The 25,708-nt window shown below is 41.5% G+C and overlaps 2 protein-coding genes across 2 annotated transcripts in view; both read left to right on the top strand.

Moving 5' to 3' along the window:
* The window catches only part of kif22 (kinesin family member 22), a 38,989-nt gene extending 32,415 nt beyond the window's left edge, over positions 1 to 6,574 (top strand). Inside the window, exons 12-13 of the mRNA XM_024387124.2 lie at positions 3,802 to 3,861; positions 6,222 to 6,574. Coding sequence (XP_024242892.1) covers positions 3,802 to 3,861; positions 6,222 to 6,251 — 90 coding nt within the window. The 3' untranslated portion in view covers positions 6,252 to 6,574. The remainder of the gene's footprint in view (positions 1 to 3,801; positions 3,862 to 6,221) is intronic.
* Positions 6,575 to 6,697: 123 nt separating this feature from the next.
* prrt2 (proline-rich transmembrane protein 2) lies at positions 6,698 to 17,392 on the top strand. Its single transcript, XM_024387125.2, has 5 exons — positions 6,698 to 7,206; positions 8,122 to 8,413; positions 8,761 to 9,065; positions 11,759 to 11,888; positions 13,993 to 17,392. The coding sequence occupies exons 2-5, from the start codon at positions 8,173 to 8,175 to the stop codon at positions 14,007 to 14,009; spliced, it is 693 nt and encodes a 230-aa protein (XP_024242893.1). The 5' UTR covers positions 6,698 to 7,206; positions 8,122 to 8,172; the 3' UTR covers positions 14,010 to 17,392.
* The last annotated feature ends 8,316 nt before the right edge of the window (positions 17,393 to 25,708 follow it).

Genomic DNA, 25,708 nt, shown 5'->3' with positions numbered 1-25,708 from the left:
TTTTCATGTTAATTTATTAACATATAAAGTGCATCATAGCTATATTTAATAAAATTGCCGAGTTGAAAAAGTCAAGTTGGCTGAATACTTTCCAAATGCACTCTGTGTGTAGTACTCTGTGTGTGTGTGTGTGTGTAGTCAAAAGTATGGACACCTACTCATTTCAGGGTTTTTCTTTATTTTAATACATTTGTAGAATAATAGGTGAGACATTAAAACTATGATGGTCTCATGCATGTTAACATTATAAGCCTCCTCCCTAAGTTTGGTTTATTCAATGCTTTAGCACACTCCGTCAACCCTGATATCCTAGCTGTGTCTGAATCAAAGCTTAGGAAGGCCACCAAAAATTCTGACATTTCCATCCACAACTACAACATTTTCTGCCAAGATAGAACTTCCAAAGGGGGTGGCGTTAGCCTGCAGAGTTCTGTCATGCTATCCAGGTCTGTGCCCAAACAGTTCGAGCTTCTACTTTTAAAAATCCACCTTTCCAGAAATACGTCTCACTGTTGTCGCTTGTTATAGACCCCCTCAGCCCCCAGCTGTGCCCTGGACACCATATGTGAATTAATTGCCCCCCATTTATCCTCAGAGTTTGTACTGTTAGGTGACCTGAACTGGGATTTGCTTAACTGTTCAACAATCTAAGCTAGATGCCCTCAATCTCACACAATTGATCATGGAACCTACCAGGTACAACCCTAAATCCGTAAACACGGGCACCCTCATATCATCCTGACCAACCTGCCCTCTAAATATGCCACTGCTGTCTTCAACCAGGATCTCAGCGATCACTGCCTCATTGCCTGTGTCCGTAATGGGTCCGTGGTCAAATAGCCACCCCTCATCACTGTCAAAGGCTCCCTAAAACACTTCAATAAAGGTGAAAAAAATAATAATTAAACACAGAATTATGTAGTAACCAAAAAGCTGTTAAACAAATCAAAATATATTTGGGATTCTTCAAAGTAGCCACCCTTTACCTTCATGACAGCGTTGCGCACACTTGGCATTCTCTCAACCAGCTTCACCTGGAATGCTTTTCCAACAGGCTTGAAGGAGTTCCCACATATGCTGAGCACTTGTTGGCTGCTTTTCCTTCACTCATCCCAAACCATCTCAAATGGGTTTAGGTCGGGTGATTGTGGAGCCAGGTCATCTGATGCATCACTCCATTACTCTCCTTCTTGGTCAAATAGGTTACACAGCCTGAAGATGTGTTTTGGGTCATTGTCCTGTTGAAAATCAAAGGATAGTCCAATGAAGCGCAAACCAGATGGGATGGCGTATTGCTGCAGAATGCTGTGCTAGCCATGCTGGTTAAGGGTGCCTTATGTCACCAGCAAAGCTCCCCCACACCATCATCTTCCTTCATGCTTCACGGTGGTAACCACACATGCGGAGATCCGTTCACCTACTCTGCGTCAAAGACAGCGCATGAGGAACCAAACATGTCAAATTTCGACTCATCAGACCAAAAGGACAGATTTCCACCGGTCTAATGTCCATTGCTTGTATTTCTTGGCCCAAGCAAGTCTCTTCTTATTGGTTTCCTTGCAGCAATTCAACCATGAAGGCCTCATTCACACAGTCTCCTTTGAACAGTTGATGTTGCGATATGTCTGTTACTATAACCATGAAGCATTTATTTGGGTTGCAATTTGAGGCTGGTAACTCTGATCTTATACTCTTGCAGCAGAGATAATTCTGGGTCTTCCTTTCCTGTGGCGCTCCTCGAGAGTCAGTCATCATGGCGCTTGATGGTTCTCTTGCACCCACTGTGAAATTTGGTGGACAGTCGGTGGTGATCTGGGGGTGCTTCAGTAAGGCTGGAATCGGGCAGATTTTTATTTTGTGAAGGACGCATGAATCAAGCAACAAACAAGGTTGTCCTGGAAGAAAATTTGCTTCCTTCTGCTTTGACAACTCGAAGGATTGTTTCTTCCAGCAGGACAATACTCCATGCCACACAGCCAGGTCAATCAAGGTGTGGATGGAGGACAACCAGATCAAGACCCTGTCATGGCCAGCCCAATCTCCAGACCTGAACCCCATTGAAAACCTCTGGAATGTGATCAAGAGGAAGATTGATGGTCACAAGCGATCAAACAAAGCCGAGCTGCTTGAGTTTTTGCGCCAGGTGTGGCATAGTCACCCAACATCAATGTTAAAGACTGGTGGAGAGCATGCCAAGACGCATGAAAGCTGTGATTGAAAATCAGGGTTATTCCACCAAAATATATTGATTTCTGAACTCTTCCTAAGTTAAAACATTAGTATTAATGAAAAATCTGTAACTATCACATTTACATAAGTATTCAGACCCTTTACTCTGTACTTTGTTGAAGCACCTTTGGCAGCGATTTACAGCCTCGAGTGTTATTCTCTGCAGATTCTCTCAAGCTCTGTCAAGTTGGATGGGGAGCGTCGCAACACAGCCATTTTCAGGTCTCTCCAGAGATGTTAGAATGGGTTCAAGTCCTGGCTCTGGCTGGGCCACTCAAGGACGTTCAGAGACTTGTCCCGAAGCCACTCCTGCGTTGTCTTGGCTATGTGCTTAGGGTCATTGTCCTGTTGGAGGGTAAACCTTCGCCCCAGTCGGAGGTCCTGAGCGCCGTGGAGCAAATTTTCATCAAGAATCTCATTGGATCAAAGTACATTCTTCTTTCCCTCGATCCTGACTGCTCTCCCAGCTGCTGAAAAACATCCCCACAGCATGATGCTGCCACCATGTTTCACCGTTGGGATGGTGCCAGGTTTCCTTCAGACGTGACTCTTGACATTCAGGCCAAAGAGTTTAATCTTGGTTTCATCAGACCAGAGAATCTTGTTTCTCGTGGGCAGAGTCCTTTAGGTGCCTTTTGGCAAACTCATGTGCCTCTTACTGAGGAGTTGCTTCCGTCTGGCCAGTCTACCATAAAGGCCTGATTTGGTGGCGTGCCGCAGAGATGGTTGTCCTGTAAGGTTCTCCCATCTCCACAAAGGAGCTCTGTCAGTGAGCATCGGGTTCTTGGTAACCTCACTGACCAAAGCCCTTCTCCCCCTGATTGGTCAGTTTGGCCAAGAGGCCAGCTCTAGGAAGATTCTTGGTGGTTTCAAACCATTTTTAAGAATGGAGGCCACTGTGTTCTTGGACCTTCAATGCTGCAGACATTTTTTGGTACCTTTCCCCAGATCTGTGCCTCAACACAATCCCCTCTCGGAGCTCTACGGACAATTCATTTGACCTCATGTCTTGGTTTTTGCTCTGACATGCACTGTCGACTGTGGGGCCTTATATAGACAGGTGTGTGCCTTTCCAAATCATGTCCAATCAATTGAATTTATCACAGGTGGACTTCTAAGTTGTATAATCCTCTCAAGGATGATCAATGGAAATCGGGTGCACCTGAGCTCAATTTCGAGTGTCATAGCTAAGGGTTTTATTTTTATTTAAATAAGATTTCTGTTGTTCATTTTTATTTTTATTTATTGATTCCACCTTTATTTAACCAGGTAGGCAAGTTGAGAACAAGTTCTCATTTACAATTGCAACCTGGCCAAGATAAAGCAAAGCAGTTCGACACATACAACAACACAGCGTTACACATGGAGTAAAACAAACATACAGTCAATAATACAGTATAAACAAGTCTATATACGATGTGAGCAAATGAGGAAAATGTTAGATTAAGGCAGTAATGTAACAATTTGGAGAAAGTCAAGGGGTCTACATGGTTTCCAAATGCTCTGTACATACAATTTTAAGTTGAGTTTCATTCATTCTGGTTCTAATGCCAATATCACTCTTTATTCCAGCTGGAGGATCTAACCAATATCGAGGGAATCACAGCCAAAAGACTCTCCTCCTTCATTAAGGTATGACTGACAAGCAGATTCCATAGAATTTATCTGGGGCAGTCTCAATACTCTTTCATTGTGGTATCGTAATCTGAAAAAACACCAGCACAATCATTCTGTTGTCTTTTGGTGTTTTTGTTTGAAAATGTAACATTGCTAAATTGTATAGATGTTGGCAAGAAAATATAACGCTTAAAAAAAACATGCCCCAACACTTGAAAAGGAAGTCTTACTGATAGTGTCAGGGTATGAACATGGTTTATGCTCCAGTCACTCTTCAGTAAATAAGAGAAATGGTGAGAACTGTATTGTGAACCCCAGTCTGAGCGCTGTGGAGCAGATTTTCATCAAGGATCTCTTTGCCGAGCTTCACTGCTATCTCGGCTAACAATTCTAGGGGCGGAGACCGTTTATGGGTAATGTTACCCTAAATGTTTGAGTATTCAGTTTTCCGTTAGTTAAGGGAACATTCAATCTATATTAGCAAAAACCTTCTGAGAACCTATTCAGCATGTTTTGGTGAGGGTTAGGAGAGTATTCCAACATCATCATACCAAACATAAACCGAATATGGTTGCCATTTTCTCCTAAAAGGAGAGACATTTTCTAGACACATTTTATTGCAATGTTACAATAACATTCCTGTGTCCTAAGACGTTTAAAACATAGGGCAGTCTGTCATTGCACCATGGAGGGTTTTGTCTAGTTTGCAGATTCTTCCGGGGACGTCCCTAAAGAAGTTTTTAGGGTGTCGCCTGATGGTTCCAATAGAACAACTTGTTTCATTACATATTACCCCTTTTTACTGTTGCCGAGACCACCAAGGCCCTGATTGGTAAACCAGTGATCCATTTACAGCTCTGTCTGTTGGCAAGGTTAGGGACACACACACACACACACACACACACAGTGCTTTCAACACAATGATGTCTATAAACCCTGGGTTGCTGATGCTATGTATTGGCCTTTGCGAGGCATTGAAGCCAACAGTCTGACAGATTGGCTCTCCCCAGTAGGAGCAGTTCTCTATAGGAATTCATGAAATTCTACAGTATTTTAAATTACTGTATTTTTTGTTGTTGTAGTAGTGGGGAACGTAACATTAGTCATTTCTAAAAATCTGTATTTTTCTGCTACGCCATCGTGTCTGTCTAACTGATTTCACCTGTATTGGTACACTGTGCAATTCAAAGTAAATCTCATCTCTTTTGAAAGTACACTCAATAAAAACTATTTTATTTATCATAGTGATTAAGGAGTAACATTAAAACTGAGGAATATGCACCACCAACATTAAACAACTAGACACAGACATAGTGGCATAGCAGGAAGATCGGAATGCTGTTCGGAATGAGTTCAAATCCCAGGTGAGGACATGTTGAATAATAATTACTGTTTAAATTAACGTGCATAATGGAATCATGTATGTCAAGTGTGTAAGTTGAAAACATTATGTTAAAAGCACTGTTTGGGTGTCCCTAACCTTGCCAACAGACAAAGAGCTGTAAATGGATCTGTGGTTCACCAATCAGGGCCCTAATGGGCTTGGCAGCAGTAACAAGGTGTGGTGTGTAAAGAAACAAGTCCTTTTTGGAGGGGGATAACATTTCTTTGGGACCATTCGCTGATGCCCTATAAAGGTCTTTAGGTAGGTCCCCGGAACAAACTGGGAACTAAAGTTATTTTCCAATGAAACGTGTCCAGAGCACTAATAACATATATTCTGAGAACATGTTCTGTTTGTTTGGTGTGATGTTGATGAAATATTCTCCTAACCCTCAAACTGTACAATGGAATATTCTTGAAACATGTCTAGACCATTAATGCTGAATATTCTGAGAACTTGGTAACCACATTCTGGGTAGGTTCTGTTTTGATATTTAGGGAATGGTCTTTGCACAGCACTGGAACGTTCCTTTGAAAACATTAGGTAATGACCTATTGAGACTCAAGGGAACGTTCTCTAAAGTTGTAGGAGCGTTTGTTAGCCGGGATATCCTTTTGATGGATTTTTAAGCCACGAATTGTATTGATAACCGGATGCATTGAAACCCCAATGTTCTCTGGAGTATTTGTGGAACACCTTAAAACACTGTTGTAGAAGACGTCAATGGCCCAGGTGTAAGATATTTCCATGGTTGTATTCACTTGGAATAAAACCGAAACAAAGTGGCAAAACGGGAGGGACTACCTGAATGCTTGTTAACGTTTTCTACAGCTAAGCGTTTTGCGACAGTGTACAATTACAGTAATGAATTCAACCCAGGCGCTAACTATCGTTTGGCCATTAGGCTTCGGGTGTCCTCTTGGTCCATTTTAAAGAATAAAGCTTTAAACAAGACTTTTGGTGCGTGACTGTTTTCTCTTTTCATTCACAGGCCAACATTCTCAGCATGATGGGGACGTGATTCTGCTATCTGGTCTTTGTCTACTCTTCCTGGCCTTCCAATATTTAGCCTTTTTTATTTTAATGTTTCTATGTTTTTGAAGAATGTTCTCTGATTATTTACCACTCTCGGACTCTGCATTTAGAAATGTATGACGTCATATGTGTGTGTATATACACCTCTTATAAGAGGTGGTCTGCAAGCGTGTACTAGTATGACTTTTTATTATATTTCACGAAAATGCGATATCTGTCCTTGTTTTATTTTGAGGTGTTTTTGTAGTATTTGCGCTATTCCAGCCGATGGCGCAATATTGCCGTTCAATAAATGTCTACTTTTATCGATTTTTCAGTCCTTACTTACACACCGTATTAATGGTATGTGTTGTTCAAGGATGTGGCTTGTTTGTACAAATGTATAGCCAACAGCACTGTTCAAAATAATATTACCATTGGTGAAATATGACAATAGCAGAACACGTGGAAGGGTATCTCTATTTTGATAACCCTAATTATTACACATACCATAATGTGGGAATGCGTTTAATAAGTAAACTGTTGGCAATCATTTTATCGGGTAAATGTGGCATTGGGAAATTAGGCACTCGACAGAAAGGATGCGTTTCTGTTGGGTGCTGCGCTATCAATCCATCCCTCCCACTGCACGTAGGCTGGGTTTATTCATTTCACGCTTTCCCCCTCTTATCTGATCCACATTCTCTGCACCCTCCCCATCCCCGAAGCGCAGCATTTCGAAAGGGCTCTACATCACGTAATTCAGTACTGTACACGTCTTCCAGAAAATTACAAAAGAGATGCGCGTATTTGGGGAACATACTTCAGAGTTGCGCATGCAAACATACTGAAGGCTGTAACGAATAATACATCGCGGAATGCAATTGGGTTCGCTTATGAAAATACTATCATGCAAAATCACGGGTCATTTCGGGTATTTTGAAGAATCCGTTGGATAAAAGGTGAGTTTGTAATTTTTTGCCGTCGTCAATTTGCTTATGCCATTATCCTCAATAAAATGGTTTGTGTAGAATGCCAATAGGCCCTGATAACGGCTTTGAATTGAGAATCTGGGTACTTATGTCGTATCCCGTTTTTTTATGTTTTCAATGCAAGACTACGTTGCTGCATGTGCATCGTTTTTTTTGCCACAGTCATTGTCCTTTTGGTAAACGTTTGCTTTTTATAATTTGCCTATTCCTTCAAATAGGTTATTTGTATCCAATGCTCTAGCCCATAATTGTAGCTGTATAATCCCCCTCCCCTTTCACTCTCCTTCCATATGTCTTCACTCTTCCATGTGGCTTTGTCCATGTTACCTTTTTTGTCCCATTGTTCTGTGCTAAATAGCCTGTAATCATATGCCCCATTGTGCTCAGAAAGTGGTTATGAACACGTCAAGAAATACTAGCAGTTCTGTGTACACCTGCACATAGACCTTTTGCCAATACTATTATTAGCATTATTTTATAAAAACGTGGCCCAGCTGCCTTTTTTTATATCTTTGTATTGAATAATTAATTGATGACAACATTTTATTGTACATTTTTACATTTGTTTATTTTTTTGTATTAATTCTCCCCTGAGCGGCAAAGGTCCAGATCAGTGTTTAAAATAGCTGTTTGGCCTCTTAGCCTTTCCTGTTATATTTACTCTTACATAAGCAGAGCATTGGAGAAAAAAAACTGGTCAGAATTTCTCGTCAGACCCTAAGTCCCCCGGAATACTGAAGGAGGTTAAGATTATAATGTGCGCTCATATGCCAGTGAGTACAGATTCAATAAGTAAAATAGCAAATTGCTCTGAACAGAGTGTAAATAATAGTTGGTAAGCAGGTTTTGTTTTGTCATTGTTCAACCCCTTTGTCTATCCCCCAGGTGTATCGAAGGTAAGCAGTAGCCCACAAGCACACTCCTTTTGTTATCAACATGGCTCTGAACACAAACATGAACCCAGCCCCCGCCATTTGGCCAGGCGAGGAACAGCCGTCCCTATTGGACCAAGATGCATCATTGTTAAGCCCAGCTCCCATCATCGCTGTGACTGTCACGTCCCCACCAGAGATGGAGGAACAAGAGACCCATAGCACCACCACCAGCTTTGGGCCCTGCCTGAGCCAAGCCACGGCAGGGGAACTGGTCATTGTGATCAATGAGAAAATGGAGAACAGTAAGACATGATAAAACATTTTTATGCAGTGGCGCAGTCCCGCTCCTTACTTATTTTATTGGTGCATAGGATAGTGGAGAAAAGATTTGACCCCATGCCGACTGGTATTTTGTACTAGGGTTTGCGGCACTAACCACTAGACCACACAGCCCAAGCTTTTTAAGCTCGGACTCATTTAAGTTAAGTGTATGCCCGCGGAATCTAGGACAGTTGTACAGCATACGCTTGCTTGGACGGTTAGTTCGGGGCATGTCAAATCCATTTAATATACGGTTCTGGTCTACTAGTGCTCAGGGACACTAGTTCAATCATTTACTGATGCTTTTCATCCCCCCCCCCCTCTCTAGGTAATGGTATTCACCCAGCCCCTGCTGACACCACCTCCTCAGTCATCTCCTCACCTCCCAGAAGGCAGCAGTCCATTTCTTACTCCCACCACCCCCACAACAGCAAGACCCGGAAGGGGAGTCGTGCCGGTTCCATCGGCTACACCGCCTTCTCCCCACGGCCCTCCATCTCACGCCACTCCAGCATCGCCACCAACCCACCCATTGACAGAGCCAAGCCTAAAGACTACCTAATACTGGCTGTGCTGGCTTGCTTCTGCCCTGTCTGGCCAATCAACATTGTGGGGTTTGTCTACTCTGTTATGGTAAGCCTCTTTCTTTTGACAGGTTAGAAATGTAGATGGGGAGAAGAATATAGCACAGTAAGGGAGTGGCAAGACCGGGGATTGAACTGCAGGACTACTGCTAGACAACTGTGTTCCTCTTTCTGTCACATTTTAGTGTGAAATGATCTGCAATGTTTGCTAAATACTATTTTTAGTACAGCTTTGAAGACCTTTGCCTTTATGCTTGTGGTTTCATATTCATCAGAAAGTTCTGTATCTTTGTATCAGAAACTACTTCTATTCATCTTAGACTGCTGTGGTGTTGACGGTTAGCACCAGTTTTGTAGCCTGGTCCCAGATCTGTTTGTGGTGTATAGCCAACCTCTATGGTCATTGTCATGCCAGTTCATAACCATAGGAGTTGGCAAGAGCGCACAAACAGATCTGGGACCAAGCTACCAGCTTTGTGTCTGGCTTCAGAATACCTTGTGCTGTTAGTGTTAGTCTGTTTTTATCTCTATTAAACCATTTTTGGGTAACAATTAAGTACCTTTTCTGGTCAAAAGAAACAAAAATAGCTTCTTAGCAAAAGGTGAGTTGTTTACTAGAACTATCTGGGAGTGGTCTGAGTGGGCAGGTGAAAGCTGAAAAATAGCTTGTTATTGGCAGAGGTTTGAAATAATTGTTCTTATTGGTCTATTAACTAATTAACAGCATGGTCACCTTGGAAAGCCAAAACTCCATCCCACCAAAACAGGATGAAATTTCAGGTGGTCTTTTCAAACGGCTCTTAAACTAAAAGGGCATTATCATAATTGTCACAATTTCACAGTATTATTCCAACCTCAAAGTGTGTAAATATACAGTGCCTTCGGAAAGTATTCAGACCCCTTCCCCACATTTTGTCACATTACAGCCTTATTCTAAAATGGATAACAAATCCTCATCATGCGAAAAGAGGTTTATCATTTTTTGCGAACGTTTTAAAAATAAAAGAACATACCTTATTTGCATTAGTATTCAGACTCTTTGCTATGAGACTTGAAGTTGACCTCAGGTGCATCCTGTTTCCATTGATCATACTTGATGTTTCTGCAACATGATTGCAGTCTATCTGTGGTAAATTCAATTGATTTTACATATTTTGGAAAGGCACACACACCTGTCTACATAAGGTCCCACAGTTGACAATGCATGTCACCGCAAAACCAAGCCGTGAGATTGAAGTAACTGTCTGTAGTGCTTCGAGACAGGATTGTGTTAAGGCACAGATCTGGTTAAGGGTACCAAAACATGTCTGCTGCACTGAAGGTCCCCAAGAACACAGTGGCCTCCATTCTTAAATGGAAGATGTTTTGAACCACCGAGACTCTTCCTAGAGCTGGCCACAAGGACAAACTGAGCAATCGGTGGAGAAGGGCCATGTTAAGGGAGGTGACCAAGAACCCGATGCTCACTCTGACAGAGCTCCAGAGTTCCTCTGTGGAGATGGTTGTCCTTCTGGAAGGTTCTCACATCTCTGCAGCACTCCACCAATTGTGCCTTTATGGTAGAGTGGCCAGACGGAAGCCACTCCTCAGTAAAAAACAGGCGCATGACAGACCACTTGCAGCCAAAATGCACCTAAATGACTCTATGAGAAACGAGGTTCTCTGGTCCGATGACACCAAGATTGAACTCTTTGGCCTGAATGCCAAGCGTCACATCTGGAGGAAACCTGGCACCCTACGGCGAAGCATGGTGGTGGCAGCATCATGTGGTGTGGATGTTTTTCAGAGGCATGGACTTGGAAACTAGTCAGGATTGAGGGAAAGATGAACGGAGCAAAGTACAGAGAGATCCTTGATGAAAACCTCCTCCAGAGCTCTCTGTCCCAGTCTGCCGTCCTAAGGTTCACCTTCCAACAGGACAATGACCGTAAGCCCACAGCAAAGCCAATGAAGGAATGGCTTCTGGACAAGTCTCTGAATGTCCTTGAATGGCCCAGCCAGAGCCCGGACTTGAACCAGATTGAACATCTCTGGAGAGACCTGAAAAAAACCGACGGAGCTTGAGAGGATCTGCAGAGAAGAATGGGAGAAACTCCCCAAATACAGGTGTGCCAAGCTTGTAGCGTCATACCCAAGAAGAATCAAGGCTGTTATCACTGCCAAAGGTACTTCAAGGTACTGAGTAAAGGGTCTGAAATACTTATGTAAATGTGATATATATATATACATTTTTTTTTACCAGTTTTTGCTTTGTCATTATGGGGTATTTTGTGTTGATTAATGAAGGAAAAAAACGAATTAATAATTTTATAATAAGGCTGTAACGTAACAAAAATGTGGAAAAAGTTGAATGGTCTGAATACTCCCCGAATGCACTGTATATTCAACAGTATGTGGACACCCCTTCAAATGAGTGGATTTGTCTATTTCAGCCACACCTGTTGCTGATGGGTGTATAAAGTCGAGCACACAGCCATGCACACAAACATTGGCAGTAGAATGGCCTTAGTGAAGAGCTCAGTGACTTTCAACGTGGCAACGTCATAAGATGCCACCTTTCCAACACGTCAGTTCAACTCCATATTAATGCCCATGATAATGGAAGGAGATGTTCGACGAGCAGGTGTCTACATACTTTTGGGCATGTAGTGTTTATTAAACACGGTAAAATCATATTTTTGACTGCACTGGGCCTTTTAAGCAGTCCATACCTAACAAACTGCTTCCTTCCTCCTTTCCTAGTCCAAGAACAGTCTGGAGCAGGGCAACCTGGATGGAGCTCGACGATTGGGTCGTCTCGCCAGGATGCTCTCTACAGTTTCACTGATAGGAGGGACAGTCATCATCATTGCCTGCATTGTAAACCTGGCGAGTGAGTATCACAGTTGGCCAACCTCTGCTTGTATTTATAAAGAGTTAGAGTAGGAGTGCTGATCGAGAATCAGTTTTGTCTTTGATCTTTAAAACAAAACTGATCCTAGATCAACACTCCTACTCAAGACTATGAATACGGGCCCTACTCTCTTAATTTCTGAATCCTACCAGAAGTCCCAAAGCCTTTCCAACAAATCCCATGGCCGGCACTCTTCGAGGACTTGAAATGCAATCCTCCTTCCTTCCCTGATGTCTGATTTGGATTAGTGAAAGTGTACCAAAAAGGGTACTGTTAATTACGCTTGTGTGATGAGTAACCATGCCTGAGACTTGTTAGCTCCCAGAGCTAATGCATGGACTTAAGCTCAGGGGCCTATGGGACTTCTGAGGGTTTGATATCCTTCCCAAAAACATTAGGATGATCAAATTTCACTTATCTAATCATCCAATCACTTAAAGATCATTGGTCATTTACAGCACAGGTCTCAAACTCATTCCATGAAGGGCCAAGTGTTCGTGGATTTTCACCCCTCTGTTGTACTAATTCGTTAGGAACTCCCCTCATGTGGTTGTCTAGGTCTTCATTGGAGACAAATGAAAAAGTAATAACAAAAATGATCAGACACTGCCCTCCATGGAATGAGTTTGACAGCCCTGAACTTCAGGGAGCAAGGAAGGCTGCGTTTTAGAGGAATCAAACAGGGCCCAGTTTCCCTATAGCAATGGAACTTAGGCTTACGAGTGTTAACGACACATCGTTTCCGACAACTTCCGAAGATGTAACATGCTTCCCAAAACTCCACGCTAAGTGTGTCGTTGTTTTTACTTATCTATTAAAAAAAAGTCAGCGCTGCTCTCCCTCCCATCAGCTTTTTCCATTCGAATTTTACCCTTAACATTTAGAATTATTTCACCATATTTATGGATCAGCTCCTAGAGAGATGTTATCACCTAATGAGGTTGCAAATATTGAGGTGGCTTATTCTAATGCTTAGCTGACCCTATAATGCACAAAATCACAGATTTGGCACATCATTGCGTACATGTTACAGGTCATGAAATATCTTGAAGCAAAAATGACAGTGTAGCCTACATTTAGCTAAATAGAACTCAGGTGACTGAACATGAAATTGATTTCAACAAAAAATGTCATTTATAGGCCTATGTAGCCTATACTGTATTTATTTTTTAATGCAGTCATCTCTGTTTTCATTTGAAACATATCTTTATCCTTTGCTCGTAACAATTACAAAGACATTGGCAACCTTGTATTTGTAGTCAACTTCATTCCGAAGTTATCAGTGGTCACTGAGTGACCAGATAAAAAGCTTGGTTCTATGTTTAGTGGAGAACTTCTGTGTATAAAGTGATGCAAAAGAGCATCTAACGACTCACTTAGCAGTCTGAGGCAGTCGGGTAAATAACAAGCGTTTTCAAGTGATGCGCTTAAGAGTGTTGGTCCGGTAACCGAAAGGTCGCTGCTTGGAATCCCAAGCCGACTAGGTGAAAAATCTGTATGTGCCTTTTGAGCAAGGCCCTTGATCCTAATTGCTCCTGTAAATCGCTGTGGATAAGAGCGTCTGCTAATTATCTAAAATGTAAGTGCAACTTTGATAATGATGGTTTTGGGAAACAGCTCAGAGATTTTGCTCCTGCAAAGGTTTTAACAAAATACTTAGCCTTAAGATGCGTTTGGAAACTGAGCCCAGGACTTTTGTGTGTGTCCACTAGCTCACTCCAAAAATACTCACACAGCCATAAGCTGGGTCAATCACTCAAAATAAATTACCCATGTGGGATTGTTTAGTTCACTTAAGTTCAATCAAATGCTTAACAACAGCACTTTGGCTGTTTTCGAATGTGAAAAATGTCCTCCCATCGGGTCTTAAGCCAAAGAGATGTCCTAATTAACTCACTGAGCAGCGACTGGAGCTAAAACTATCATATTGTACACACAACTGGACCGGTCCTTTTTTGATACGTTATGTAACTGTTCTCTGTAGCTCTGTTTGCTTCTACTTCCATATTGAGCTGGCAGAATGAAAAATTGCTTTACTAACTGCTGATGTGTTCCTTCTTTTTTTCTTTTCTTTTTTTTTTAGTAAATGTGAAATCCTGAGTATCGTCTTGCCGTGAAACAGGATCTAACAGTTGGATATCCGGAAACAGGACCCATCTAGCTGACTGTTCCTTTTTACCGTCTCTTACAGTGTAGTCATTAACTGGACATGCTATGAATATTATACACCTGATATTACATACCTTTCTATAATTGATATTACGTAATCCTTTGTGAATGAAAAAAGTATATGCAAGATGCTTCCGCTCCGAACTGCTCTGGGCTTCTCCAATGATGGATCTTGCAGTGGAGAAACAGACGATCGGAATAATCCCTGACTTTGTATTCTGCCCAACACTGAACACTGTCCTTGACAAGGCGCCATTACCTCAACCACTGGCCATGATCAGAGAGACCGACCAAAAACGAGATGTGGTGAGAAAGGTTGACAACAACAACAGAAGAGATTGTTTAAAGGAGGTGTGATCCATGTGAGAGAAACTGGGAGGATTGTTTCAGAGCTTGATTACCTACAATCATTGGAGGACAACAAAATGTCTGCTTAGTCCATCCTTCCTTGCCCTGACGAAAGGACACATCAGAAATTCAGCTTGGCATAAAATCCCATCGGTACATGAAGGTGCTTGGGGGATTTGCCGTGCAATAGAAACTCAAAGAAGAAATTAATTTCAGAGGAAGAATTCCCTTTTCATTTCTGAATAGGCTTAGATTCTAGTTTCAGTCAGTGCATATTCTTCCTGTCTTTCAGGCTACTGTTAGCCATTTTGTAATTTAAGTGCGAGGGCAGGCGGGAACGACGCTCACCAACATACAACTGCTGAGAAGATGGAAGGGATCAACATTTCTTGGGCACGAAGCAAAGTCAAAGTAAAGGACACAATTGTGCCAAAAAAATAAAGTTGTCATTGTGCTTTAAAGCTTTTGGTGACCGCAATATATATCTCCATGTGTTTGGCTTAGGACCTGGAAATAATGTGAAATGGATACAAAATGGGTGGCAGGAGGAACACAAAATGATATGTAATTCAGTGACTTTATATCCATTTTCCACACTTGAGGGTGGGCCTTTAGACTGTTAATGAATGAGAGCATTGCTGACCAGAGAAGTGGAAAAACCTCAAAACAAATCATAGCAGGTTATTTACAGCGTCCATGAATTGTTAAAAGTTCTGCCACCGTGAATCGGTGAAACTTTACTTCTTGTACCTTTTTGATAATGTTTTAGATTTTAAACCACAAGTTTCATCTGATGCTTTTGAAGTACAGAGCTATCCATGATAAATGGCCGTGGTGTGTGTGTCCATATGCATATACCAAATTACATAGTCACTGCACTGTTGTGGCTGGTCACAATAAATTGAAATGCCAGACTTCACTTTGGTGATCCTGGAAATCCGGTAAGAGCCCTAGGTATGGAGTGTTTGGGGACCCAGAGAATATAATCTGTAATCTTTCCGATTTAATCAAGTGGGTATCTGATCCCCATGCTGAGTATCTAGTGGTGGACTTTAAAGGGAAGGTTCAGTTCACTTGACATTTTCATTGGTTTATTCACTTATTTGTGTTGTCGATTGATCCAGGCATTTATGTGCAGGGTTCAGATTTGTTTAAATCGCCACAGCTAACTAGAAAACAATGGAAACAAAAGGGGGCATTGTTGGTGGTAAAAATGGTGTGGCCAAATCAACTCAAATGAAGTCAGTAGCCAGGTGACAGATTTTTCATAATCTGCATACAGAAAATGTGAATATTTTTCCACCAGTGGTGTGTTTCCACCAAACTGAATTGCTGCGGATACAAACCAGTGCGTGACAATGTAGTGCACGCAATTTGATTTTTAAATCTTAATTCAATGCGTTTCCATTGCATTTTTTAACTCGACCAAAAGTTTTGTCACAAACTGTTGCTTTTAATAGCTAATGTGCCTACTCTGGTTCTGGTACGTGCACTCTAGCCAACAGATCTCAGATACAGTACAAATAGACAAGTCTACATGAGATTATTACGGATAAGAGCAAGAATATTTTAGTTTTCTAACGGCAGTCAAGCATCGATCATCATGTCGTCTGAATAAGACCCTCTATTTATTGGGAAGGAGTATCATCACCGAGTCTCATCACCGTGAACGTTCACCACCCTGTGAAATTCATCATAATTTATTTAATCTATAGCCTAATAAACTGCATGGTTTCCCCGAGTTGTAGTGGGAGGACCACACACCATATCATCACGTGACTCCAAATTTACTTTGATATGATGGTTATTATATCAATATTTGCGCCTAGTGTTAACACCGCATATTTAATTTTACCAACACAAAAAGATCCCACCACGTCGAACGAAAAAATTCTGTCGGTATTTATCAAATTGGACCGACACGTCATGTTTCCGTCACAGCTGAAGTGATTTTTATATCGATACACAGTATGACTTTACTCTCATAACTGTGGATGGTAACGTGTTTGAAGTTCCTTGAAGTGATTTGTCCACAAAATTCGAACATGCAAATTATGCCCCTGTTACTCCTATAGTGTTTTGCTTAGCGGTGGCTAAAATAAAATGTTTTACCCCGCATTTAAAATGTTGGCTCAATTTTCAATCATCAGCTGCAATTAAGTGAATAAATTGATGGATTAAAAATATATTTTTTTTTTACAATGTATCTACCCTAGAATCCAAGCAAAATTTCTGGTTAGTATATACCTTTCATTCCCACAACTTCTGTTGCACAACACTTTTGATGGGTAATTATTTAAAATTGGAACTTTAAGTTAAAGGTGGATGAAATGACATTGCCATGAGCAGCATCGCAAATATTGATGAGCGAGATACAAGGCACTCACACGGTCACACACAGTATATGCACATGTGCACAGAAGAGAAGTTGAGCCTCACACTTCAACGCTCTTAGTTGTTGCAGAAATTGACCCACTACGCTGTTTACTTAATGCATCTGTCATGCCTCTGAGACTACCTTTAATTTAGATACTACTATGCCTTGACCTCAAAGTCCATCAACTGCAATTCCTACCCTAATGCAAATTTTCTGTATGATTTAATATATTAGGCATTTTCCCCTCTGTTAGTGTTTAGATGTTAAAATTAATTGTAATCAAGAGTTGATATTATTCTGCAGATAAGGTAACGTATATATTGTGGCGTCTTCATAGTTATGAGTTAACATTAAAGCTCTTATAATGTGGATAGGAGAGGTAGTCTGCTAGTCTTTGTTAGTCTTTATTAGTCTTTGTATTACCATTGGCTACTATAATCTATGTGGATATTGGCATGTTGTTGATTTTCATTGATGTATGACAATTTTATAGAAGTACAACCAAAATCACATGGATAAGAAAACCTGGCACTAGAGATACTTGTATCCTTCCAAGGCACATTCTTAATAAAGACACATTGCATGAAAATTGGTCTGTTAGTCTATCACAGCATGACTTGAAATGAAAGAGGGAAAACTGTTGTGTGGGAGTGCATGCATGTTACACAGTTAGAGTATGTCAGCTTTGGGGATGAAGAGTGCTTAGTGTTGTCAGGCATTTGAGTGAAGAGGGGGAGAAGGAAGAGCAAGACATTTGAGGGTGAGGGGCCTACAGGCAAAAACCACTGATGGGGATAGCTGTGCATTCTAATGAGCAGGTAGAATATCTTTGACGATTAGCACCAAGAAACAACACTTAACCTGTCTTGGTAAAAGTTAGTGAGATCGATCATTTTTATCTTGTTTTGACATTGATGTGTGGATATTGAGGTTGAATCTGTATAATTTATTATGGACGTCATATGTATTCCAGCAACATTTCTGAGTATTGCTCACCTTGGGAATGCTGACTCATATGGGTTGAAGCTTTGAATGCATTTTCATCTAAATGCTCTTCTTTTGTCCTTATTGACTACAATCAGTGAATGGATTCAGACCTATATATCCAGATTCGGTCAGTCTTAACAACTGCATGCTCTGTATCTCAGCGGGAGAAAGACTGGTGTTAAAGTCCATTTAGAGTGTAGGAGGCAGGGAAGGGACAGTGCAGTGCACAGCTGCCATTTGCTTGCAGCAGCATTAGTGCTAGAGCATTAGTGCAACAACAACTTTAATCCTCAACTCATCACTGAAGATGAAAACACTGAACAAAATGGAAGTATTCAAACCCCTGGACTTTTTCCACATTTTGTTAGTCGTATTCTAAAAATTTCTGCATCCTTGAAGGTCCCCAAGAACACAGTGGCCTCCATCATTCTTAAATGAAAGAAGTTTGGAACCACCGAGCTGGCCACCCGGCCAAACTGAGCAATCGGGGGAGAAGGGCCTTTGTCAGTGAGGTGACCAAGAACCCAATGGTCACTCTGACAGAACTCCAGAATTCCTCTGTGGAAATGGGAGAACTTTCCAGAAGGACAACCATCTCTGCAACACTCCACCAATCAGGCCTTTATGGTAGAGTGGCCCGGCGGAAGCCACTCTTCAGTAAAAGGCACATGACAGCCCGCTTGGAGTTTGACAAAAGGCATCTAAAGGACTCTGACCATGAAAAACAAGATTCTCTGTTCTGTTGAAACCAAGATTGAACTCTGGCCTGAATGCCAAGCATCACGTCTGGAGGAAACCTGGCACCATCCCTGTGATGAAGCATGGTGGTGACCGCATCATGCTGTGGGGATATTTTTCAGCGGGAGAGACTGGGAGACGAGTCAGGATCGAGGGAAAGAAGAATGGCGCAAAGTACAGAGATATCCTTGATGAATACCTGGTCCAGAGCGCTCAGGACCTCAGACTAGGGCGACAGCTCACCTTCCAACAGGACAACGACCCTAAGCACATAGCCATTCTTGCGTTGTCTTGGCTTCGGGACAATTCTCTGAATGTCCTTGAGTGGACCAGCCAGAGCCCGGATTTGAATCCGATCAAACATCTCTGGAGAGACCAGAAAATAGCTGTGCAGCGACGCTCCCCATCCAACCTAACAGAGCTTGAGAGGATCTGCAGAGAACAATAAGAGAAACTGCCCAATTACAGGTGTGCCAAGCTTGTAGCGTCATACCCAAGAAGACTCAAGGCTGTAATCGCTGCCAAAGGTGCTTCAACAAAGCACTGAGTAAAGGGTCGGAATACTTATGTAAATGTGATATTTCAGTTTTTTTAATTTGTAACACATTTGCAAACATTTCTAAAAACCAGTCATTATGAAGTGTTGTGTGTAGATTGATGAGGGAAAATATAATTTAATCCATTCTAGAATAAGGCTATAACGTAATAATAGGTGGAAACTGTCAAGAGGTCTGAATACTTTCTGAATGCACTGTATATTTGACCTTGTGTTTTAGTTAATTGTCCTGCTGAAAGGTGAGTTTGTCTCCCACTGTCTGCTGGAATGCAGACTGAACCAAGTTTTGGTCTTGTATTTTGCCTGTGCTTAGCTCTCTTCTGTTTATTTTCATAAAAATATGTTTTAAAAACATTCTAGTCCTTGCCGATAACAAGCATACCGGTAAAATGATACAGCATCCACCATGTTTGAAAATATGGAGAGTGGTACTCAGTGATGTTGGATTTGCCCCAAACAACATTTATTTGCTACATTTTTTGCAGTTTTAAGTTAGTGCCTTGTTGCAAACAGAATGCATGTTTTTGAATATTTTTATTCTGTACAAGCTTCCTGTTCTTTTCATTTAGGTTAGTATTGTGGAGTATCTAAAATGTTGTTGATCCAGCCTCAGTTTTCTCCTGTCGTGACCATTAAACGCTAACTGTTTTAATGTTACCATTGGCCTCAAGGAAACCTGAGCGGTTTCCTTCCAACTGAATTAGGAAGGACGTCTGTATATTTGTGGTGACTGGGTGTATGGACCATTATAATGCACCTGTCTCAACATGGGCAGCGGGAAATAATAAAGGCAATCTATGAATGGAGGACGCTTTCCCCATGGTTCAGTTTCATGCAAGCTAGGTAGGCTATACTCCTGTTGTAAAGCGAAGCAATGTACTTAATATTAGGAAAATTGAAATAAATATAGTAGGCCTAGCCTATAGAAAGATGATGGATCCTCATTTATTTACCTTTATTTAACCAGGCAAGTCAGTTAAGAACACATTCTTATTTTCAATGACGGCCTGGGATCAGTGGGTTAACTGCCTGTTCAGGGGCAGAACGACAGATTTGTACCTTGTCAGCTTGGGGGTTTTGAACTCGCAACCTTCCGGTTACTAGTCCAACGCTCTAACCACTAGGCTACGCTGCCGCCCCAAACAAGATAAGATTATGTTTTCTCACAATTGCATAGCCTATTGAAATGTTGCGCAACATGAGCGCATGGGCTTTTGTGAAGTGCTCATAAAGTGTTTAGAGGGACAATAGAGTCCTGAGTACCAGGCAGTTGGCAAGTTTGGTAGGCTACTAAAGACCATCAGCAGCATCAGAGCTTGGAAAAGCCTAATTACTGTGACTAAACGGTCACGTGGAATTTGACTGTGATCATGACTCGTGACCGCCGGTGTGGCAATAATACAGTCACCATAACAGCCCTAACCACAATTACTGACCACAATTACTGACGACAACTACACAACTCCTGACCACAACTACAGAACACAACTAATGACCACAACTACTGACAATAAATACTGACCACAATCACACAACTACTGACCACAATCACACAACTACTGACCACCACTACTGAACCATACAACTACTGACCACAACCACACAATTACTGACCGTACAACTACCGGCCACAACTAATGACCTAACCTACTGACCACAACTAATGACCTAACCTACTGACCACAACCACATAACTTCTGACCACAACTACTGAACCATACAACTACTGACCACAACAGCTGACTACAATTACTTCCCACAACCACACTACTGCAAAAAACTCCTGACCATAACTGCTGACCACAACCATGCAATGACTGACTGGAACTACTGACCACAAGCACACAACTGCTGACCAAAACTACTGACCCCAACCACACTACTGACCACACAACTATTGAGCACAACTACACACCAACAGACCATAACCCCTGGCTACCACTACTGACCACAAGTAATGACTGCAACTACTGACAAGTACTGTCACAACCACATATCTACTGAACACAACTCCTGACCAAAACTACTGACCACTCGTTGATATGAAAGTAAAGTTTCAAATAACAATGTGTCAGCATCATTAGGTGAAAATGGATGAGAAATATTCGGAAATAGGTGGTGATGAATCCAGGCCTTAATCCCTTTCTCTCCAATATTCTCCTAATTCTGAGATATTTGGATGACATTTTCGTGATCGATACAGGCACCCAGGAAGAACTTTTGGATTTCCATGCTTATCTAAACTCTATGAATGAACACCTTCACTTCACCATTAACTTTGACCAATCACAAATCAGTTTTCTTGATGTGATGGTTATTAAGGACGAGCCCTCCCTCCCTCTACAGATCTCTATAGGAAACCTACGGACAGAAATACCCTCCTTAGAGTTACCAGCTTTCATCCATGTCCACTTTTTAAAAGTCTCCCTATAAGTCAATTCAGTCGTATCAGAAGAATATGCAGCTCTGATGCTTCTTTTCAGAAACAGACCAAGGACCTCACACAAAGATTTAAGGAAAGGGGGTACAAAGACAATTGGGTAAAACATGCCAATCATCGTTTTGAAGGACTAACACAGTTGCAAAGCCTTAAAGAAAAAGCAGACCATTTCCCATCGTGCTTTACCCAATACTCACCATTGGGGAAGACATTTAAGGACATTATCAGGAAACACTGGTACATTATTGATTCTGACCCACAATCGAAACTCGTTTTTAAATATCCCCAATGTATGGTTTTTAAAATACCTCCAAATGTGAGAGATATTGTGGTTAAATCTGATTTACCCACCAGAGAAAAGGGAAATGTTTTTGGACAAGGCTCCGGAGGGTATTACAAATGTGGCCAATGTGCTCAATGCAGCTTGACCTACAAATGCAACTCATTTACACCACTCCACCCCCCCACACAGGACAAATATTTAAGATCAAGGGCCTGATTACCTGCATGTCCACCAATATTATTTACATGTTGAAATGTCCTTGTGGTCTGTCTTACATAGGTAAAACCCATAGAAGCCTTAAGACAAGGATCAGTGAGCACCGACAGGTGAGACAACAAATCTGGTCGCTTCTCATTTTGTACAAGCTGGACATCCTATTAGCTCTCTGTGATACATTGGAATAAAAATGGTCAAGATGTCATGCAGGGGAGGGGACATTGAGAATAAACTTCTTCAAAGGGAATCTTTCTGAATCTACAGGCTGAACACACTGTCTCCTCTTGGCCTTAATGAGGAGTTTGACTTGAAACTGTTTTAAATTGTCTTTGTTTTTTTTTCATCCTAATTTAATATTGTTTGTATGTATATTACTATAAATATGATCATACACAGAGAATGTGATCAATATATTGTGATACATTGAATGTTAATATCGTGAAACTATGTTATAAATTTCTCCTGTTTCAGGAAGTGATGTCTCTGAGTACTGCCCCTATATATAGGACCTTCCACCCCCACCTGGAATATGGATGCCTAATGAAGACCTAAGGGTCGAAACGATGTACGTAAATATCACCTGTGCGCTTGAGCAGCAGTGTGCAGTGTTTTCCTTTCTGTTTTCCAAATACTCCTACTAGACAGATGGAAAGATACTAACGTACATTTTCCAGAAAGTTTATCAATAACATCAGTCTGGCCATTCTCTGATCAACCTGAGAGCCATTTAAAAACAAACGATCTGGAATTCCTGTTTCTTATATGAAAACATCGAGAAGTAGTGGAGGGTAAATGCAAATGCAGTTTACCCAACTGTTGTGAAAAAATGTATTAAGTACAAACAGTGGTTATGGATAGGATGATCTGGCAGAATCAATTCTTCCGCAGCAGTTGACTATGTCATTACTCTAGACAAGATTAAAACAATCATGAACGAGCATCTTTAGGTTAACCCTTTCCAGCCTTGACGGAATGTTCAATTTCTTTCTGGATCATGACCTCTACTTGCATTAATGAGTATAATTTGTTGGAGTAAAACCATATATGACAACACAAGATATATATATTCTACCGGTCAAAGGTTTTATAACACCTATTCATTCAAGGGTTTTTCTGTATTTTTACAATTTTCTACACTGTAGAATAATAGTGAAAACATCAACACTGAAATAACATATGGAATCATGTAGTAACCAAAAAAGTGCTAAACAAATCTAAATATATTTGAGATTCTTCAAATAGCCAGCCTTTGCCTTGACAGCTTTGCACACACTTGTCATTCTCTCAACCAGCTTCATGAGTTGTTCACCTGGAACGCCTTTCAATTAACAGGTGTGCCTTGTTAAAGTTAATTTATGGAATTTCATATTTAAAAATGTTTTTAAAAAATGAATGGGTGAATCAGCTTTAATATTGTGGATTGTTGCTTCCATTAATGTAATTGTCTGCATCAATTTGTGGAATTTCTTTCCTTAATGCGTTTGAGCCAATCAGTTGTGTTGTGTCAAGGTAGGGAGGTATACAGAAGATAGCCTTAATATGGACTTGGTATTTTCCCAAATAAGGCAAAAACAGCTCAAATAAGCAAAGAGAAAGAGAATGCTGGCCTTCTAGGCAGAGTTGCAAATAAAAAGCCATATCTCAGACTGGCCAATAAAAAGAAAAGATTAAGATGGGCAAAAGAACACAGTCACTGGACAGAGGGACTCTGCCTAGAAGGCCAGCATCCCGGTTTCGCCTCTTCGCTGTTGACGTTGAGACTGGTGTTTTGCGGGTACTAAACTCAGCAAAAAAAGAAACGTCCTCTCACTGTCAGCAAACTTAACATGTGTAAATATGTGTATGAACATAAGATTCAACAACTAAGACATCAACTTAACAAGTTCCACAGACATGTGACTAACATGTCAGACTAACAGTCAGTATCTGGTGTGACCACCAGCTGCATTAAGTACTGCAGTGCATTTCTTCCTCATGGACTGCACCAGATTTGCCAGTTCTTGCTCTGAGACGTTACCCAACTTTTCCACCAAGGCACCTGCAAGTTCCCGGACATTTCTGGGTGGAATGGCCCTAGCACTCATCCTCTGATCCAACAGGTACCAGATGTACTCAATGGGATTGAAATCCGGTGTCTTCGCTGGCCATGGCAGAACACTGACATTCCTGTCTTGCAGGAAATCACACACTGAATGAGCAGTATGGCTGGTGTTATTGTCATACTGGAAGGTTATATCAGGATGAGTCTGCAGGAAGGGTACCACATGAGGTAGAACGATGTCTTCCCTGTAACGCACAGTGTTGAGATTGCCTGCAATGACAACAAGCTCAGTCCGATGATGCCCATAGGCGACGTTGTTACCGGTGGTGTCTGGTGAGGACCTGCCTTACAACAGGCCTACAAGCCCTCAGTCCAGCCTCTGTCAGCCTTTTGCGGACAGTCTGAGCACTGATGGAGGGATTGTGCGTTCCTGATGTACCTCGGATAGTTGTTGTTGCCATCCTGTGATGTTCGGATGTACCGATCCTGTGCAGCTGCTGTTACACGTGGTCTGCCACTGTGAGGACGATCAGCTGTCCGTCCTGACTCCCTGTAGCTCTGTCATAAGCGTCTCACAGTGCGAGCATTGCAATTTATTGCCCTGGCCACATCTGCAGTCCTCATGCCTCCTTGCGGCATGCCTAAGGCACGTTCACGCAGATGAGCAGGGACCCTGGGCATCTTTCTTTTGGTGTTTTTCAGAGTCAGTAGAAAGGCCTCTTTAGTGTCCTACATTTTCATAGCTGTGACCTTAATTGCCTACTGTCTGTAAGATGTTAGTGTCTTAACGACAGTTCCACAGGTGCATGTTCATTAGTTTATGGTTCATTGAACAAGCATGGGAAACAGTGTTTAAACCCTTTACAATGAAGATCTGTGAAGTTGTTTGGATTTTTACGAATTATCTTTGAAAGACAGGATCCTGAAAAAGGGACATTCCTTTTTTTTTGCTGAAGCTGCCAGTTAATGAAGCTGCCATTTGAGGACTTGTGAGGTGTCTGTTTCTCAAACTAGAGAGACTAATGTACTTGTGCTCTTGCTCAGTTGTGCACCGGGTCTCCCACTCCGCTTTCTATTCTGGTTAGGGCCAGTTTGTGCTGTTCTGTGACAGGAGTATTGCACAGCGTTGCACGAGGTCTTCAGTTTCTTGACAATTTCTCGCATGGAATAGCCTTCATTTCTCAGAACAAGAATAGACTGACAAGTTTCAGAAGAAAGGTCTTTGTTTCTGGCCATGTAAGCCTGTAATCAAACCCACAAATGCTGATGCCACAGATACTCAACTAGTCTAAAGAAGGCCAGTTTTATTGCTTCTTTAATCAGAACAACAGTTTTCAGCTGTGCTAACATAATTGCAGAAGGGTTTTCTATTGATCAATTAGCCTTTTAAAATGCTTAACTTAGATTAGCTAACACAACGTGCCATTGGAACACAGTAGTGTTGGTTGCTGATAATAGGCCTCTACGCCTGTGAAGATATTCCTTTAAAATCTGATGTTTCCAGCTGCAATAGTCATTTACAACATTAACTATGTCTACACTGTATTTCTGATCAATTTGATGTTATTTTAAAGGACAAAAATATATATTTTCTTTCAAAAACAAGGACATTTCAAAGTGACCCCATACTTTTGAATGGTAGTG

Source organism: Oncorhynchus tshawytscha, linkage group LG24 (assembly GCF_018296145.1).
Source record: "Oncorhynchus tshawytscha isolate Ot180627B linkage group LG24, Otsh_v2.0, whole genome shotgun sequence".
Lineage (NCBI taxonomy): Eukaryota > Metazoa > Chordata > Actinopteri > Salmoniformes > Salmonidae > Oncorhynchus > Oncorhynchus tshawytscha.
This window is presented reverse-complemented; position numbering and strand designations above follow the sequence as displayed.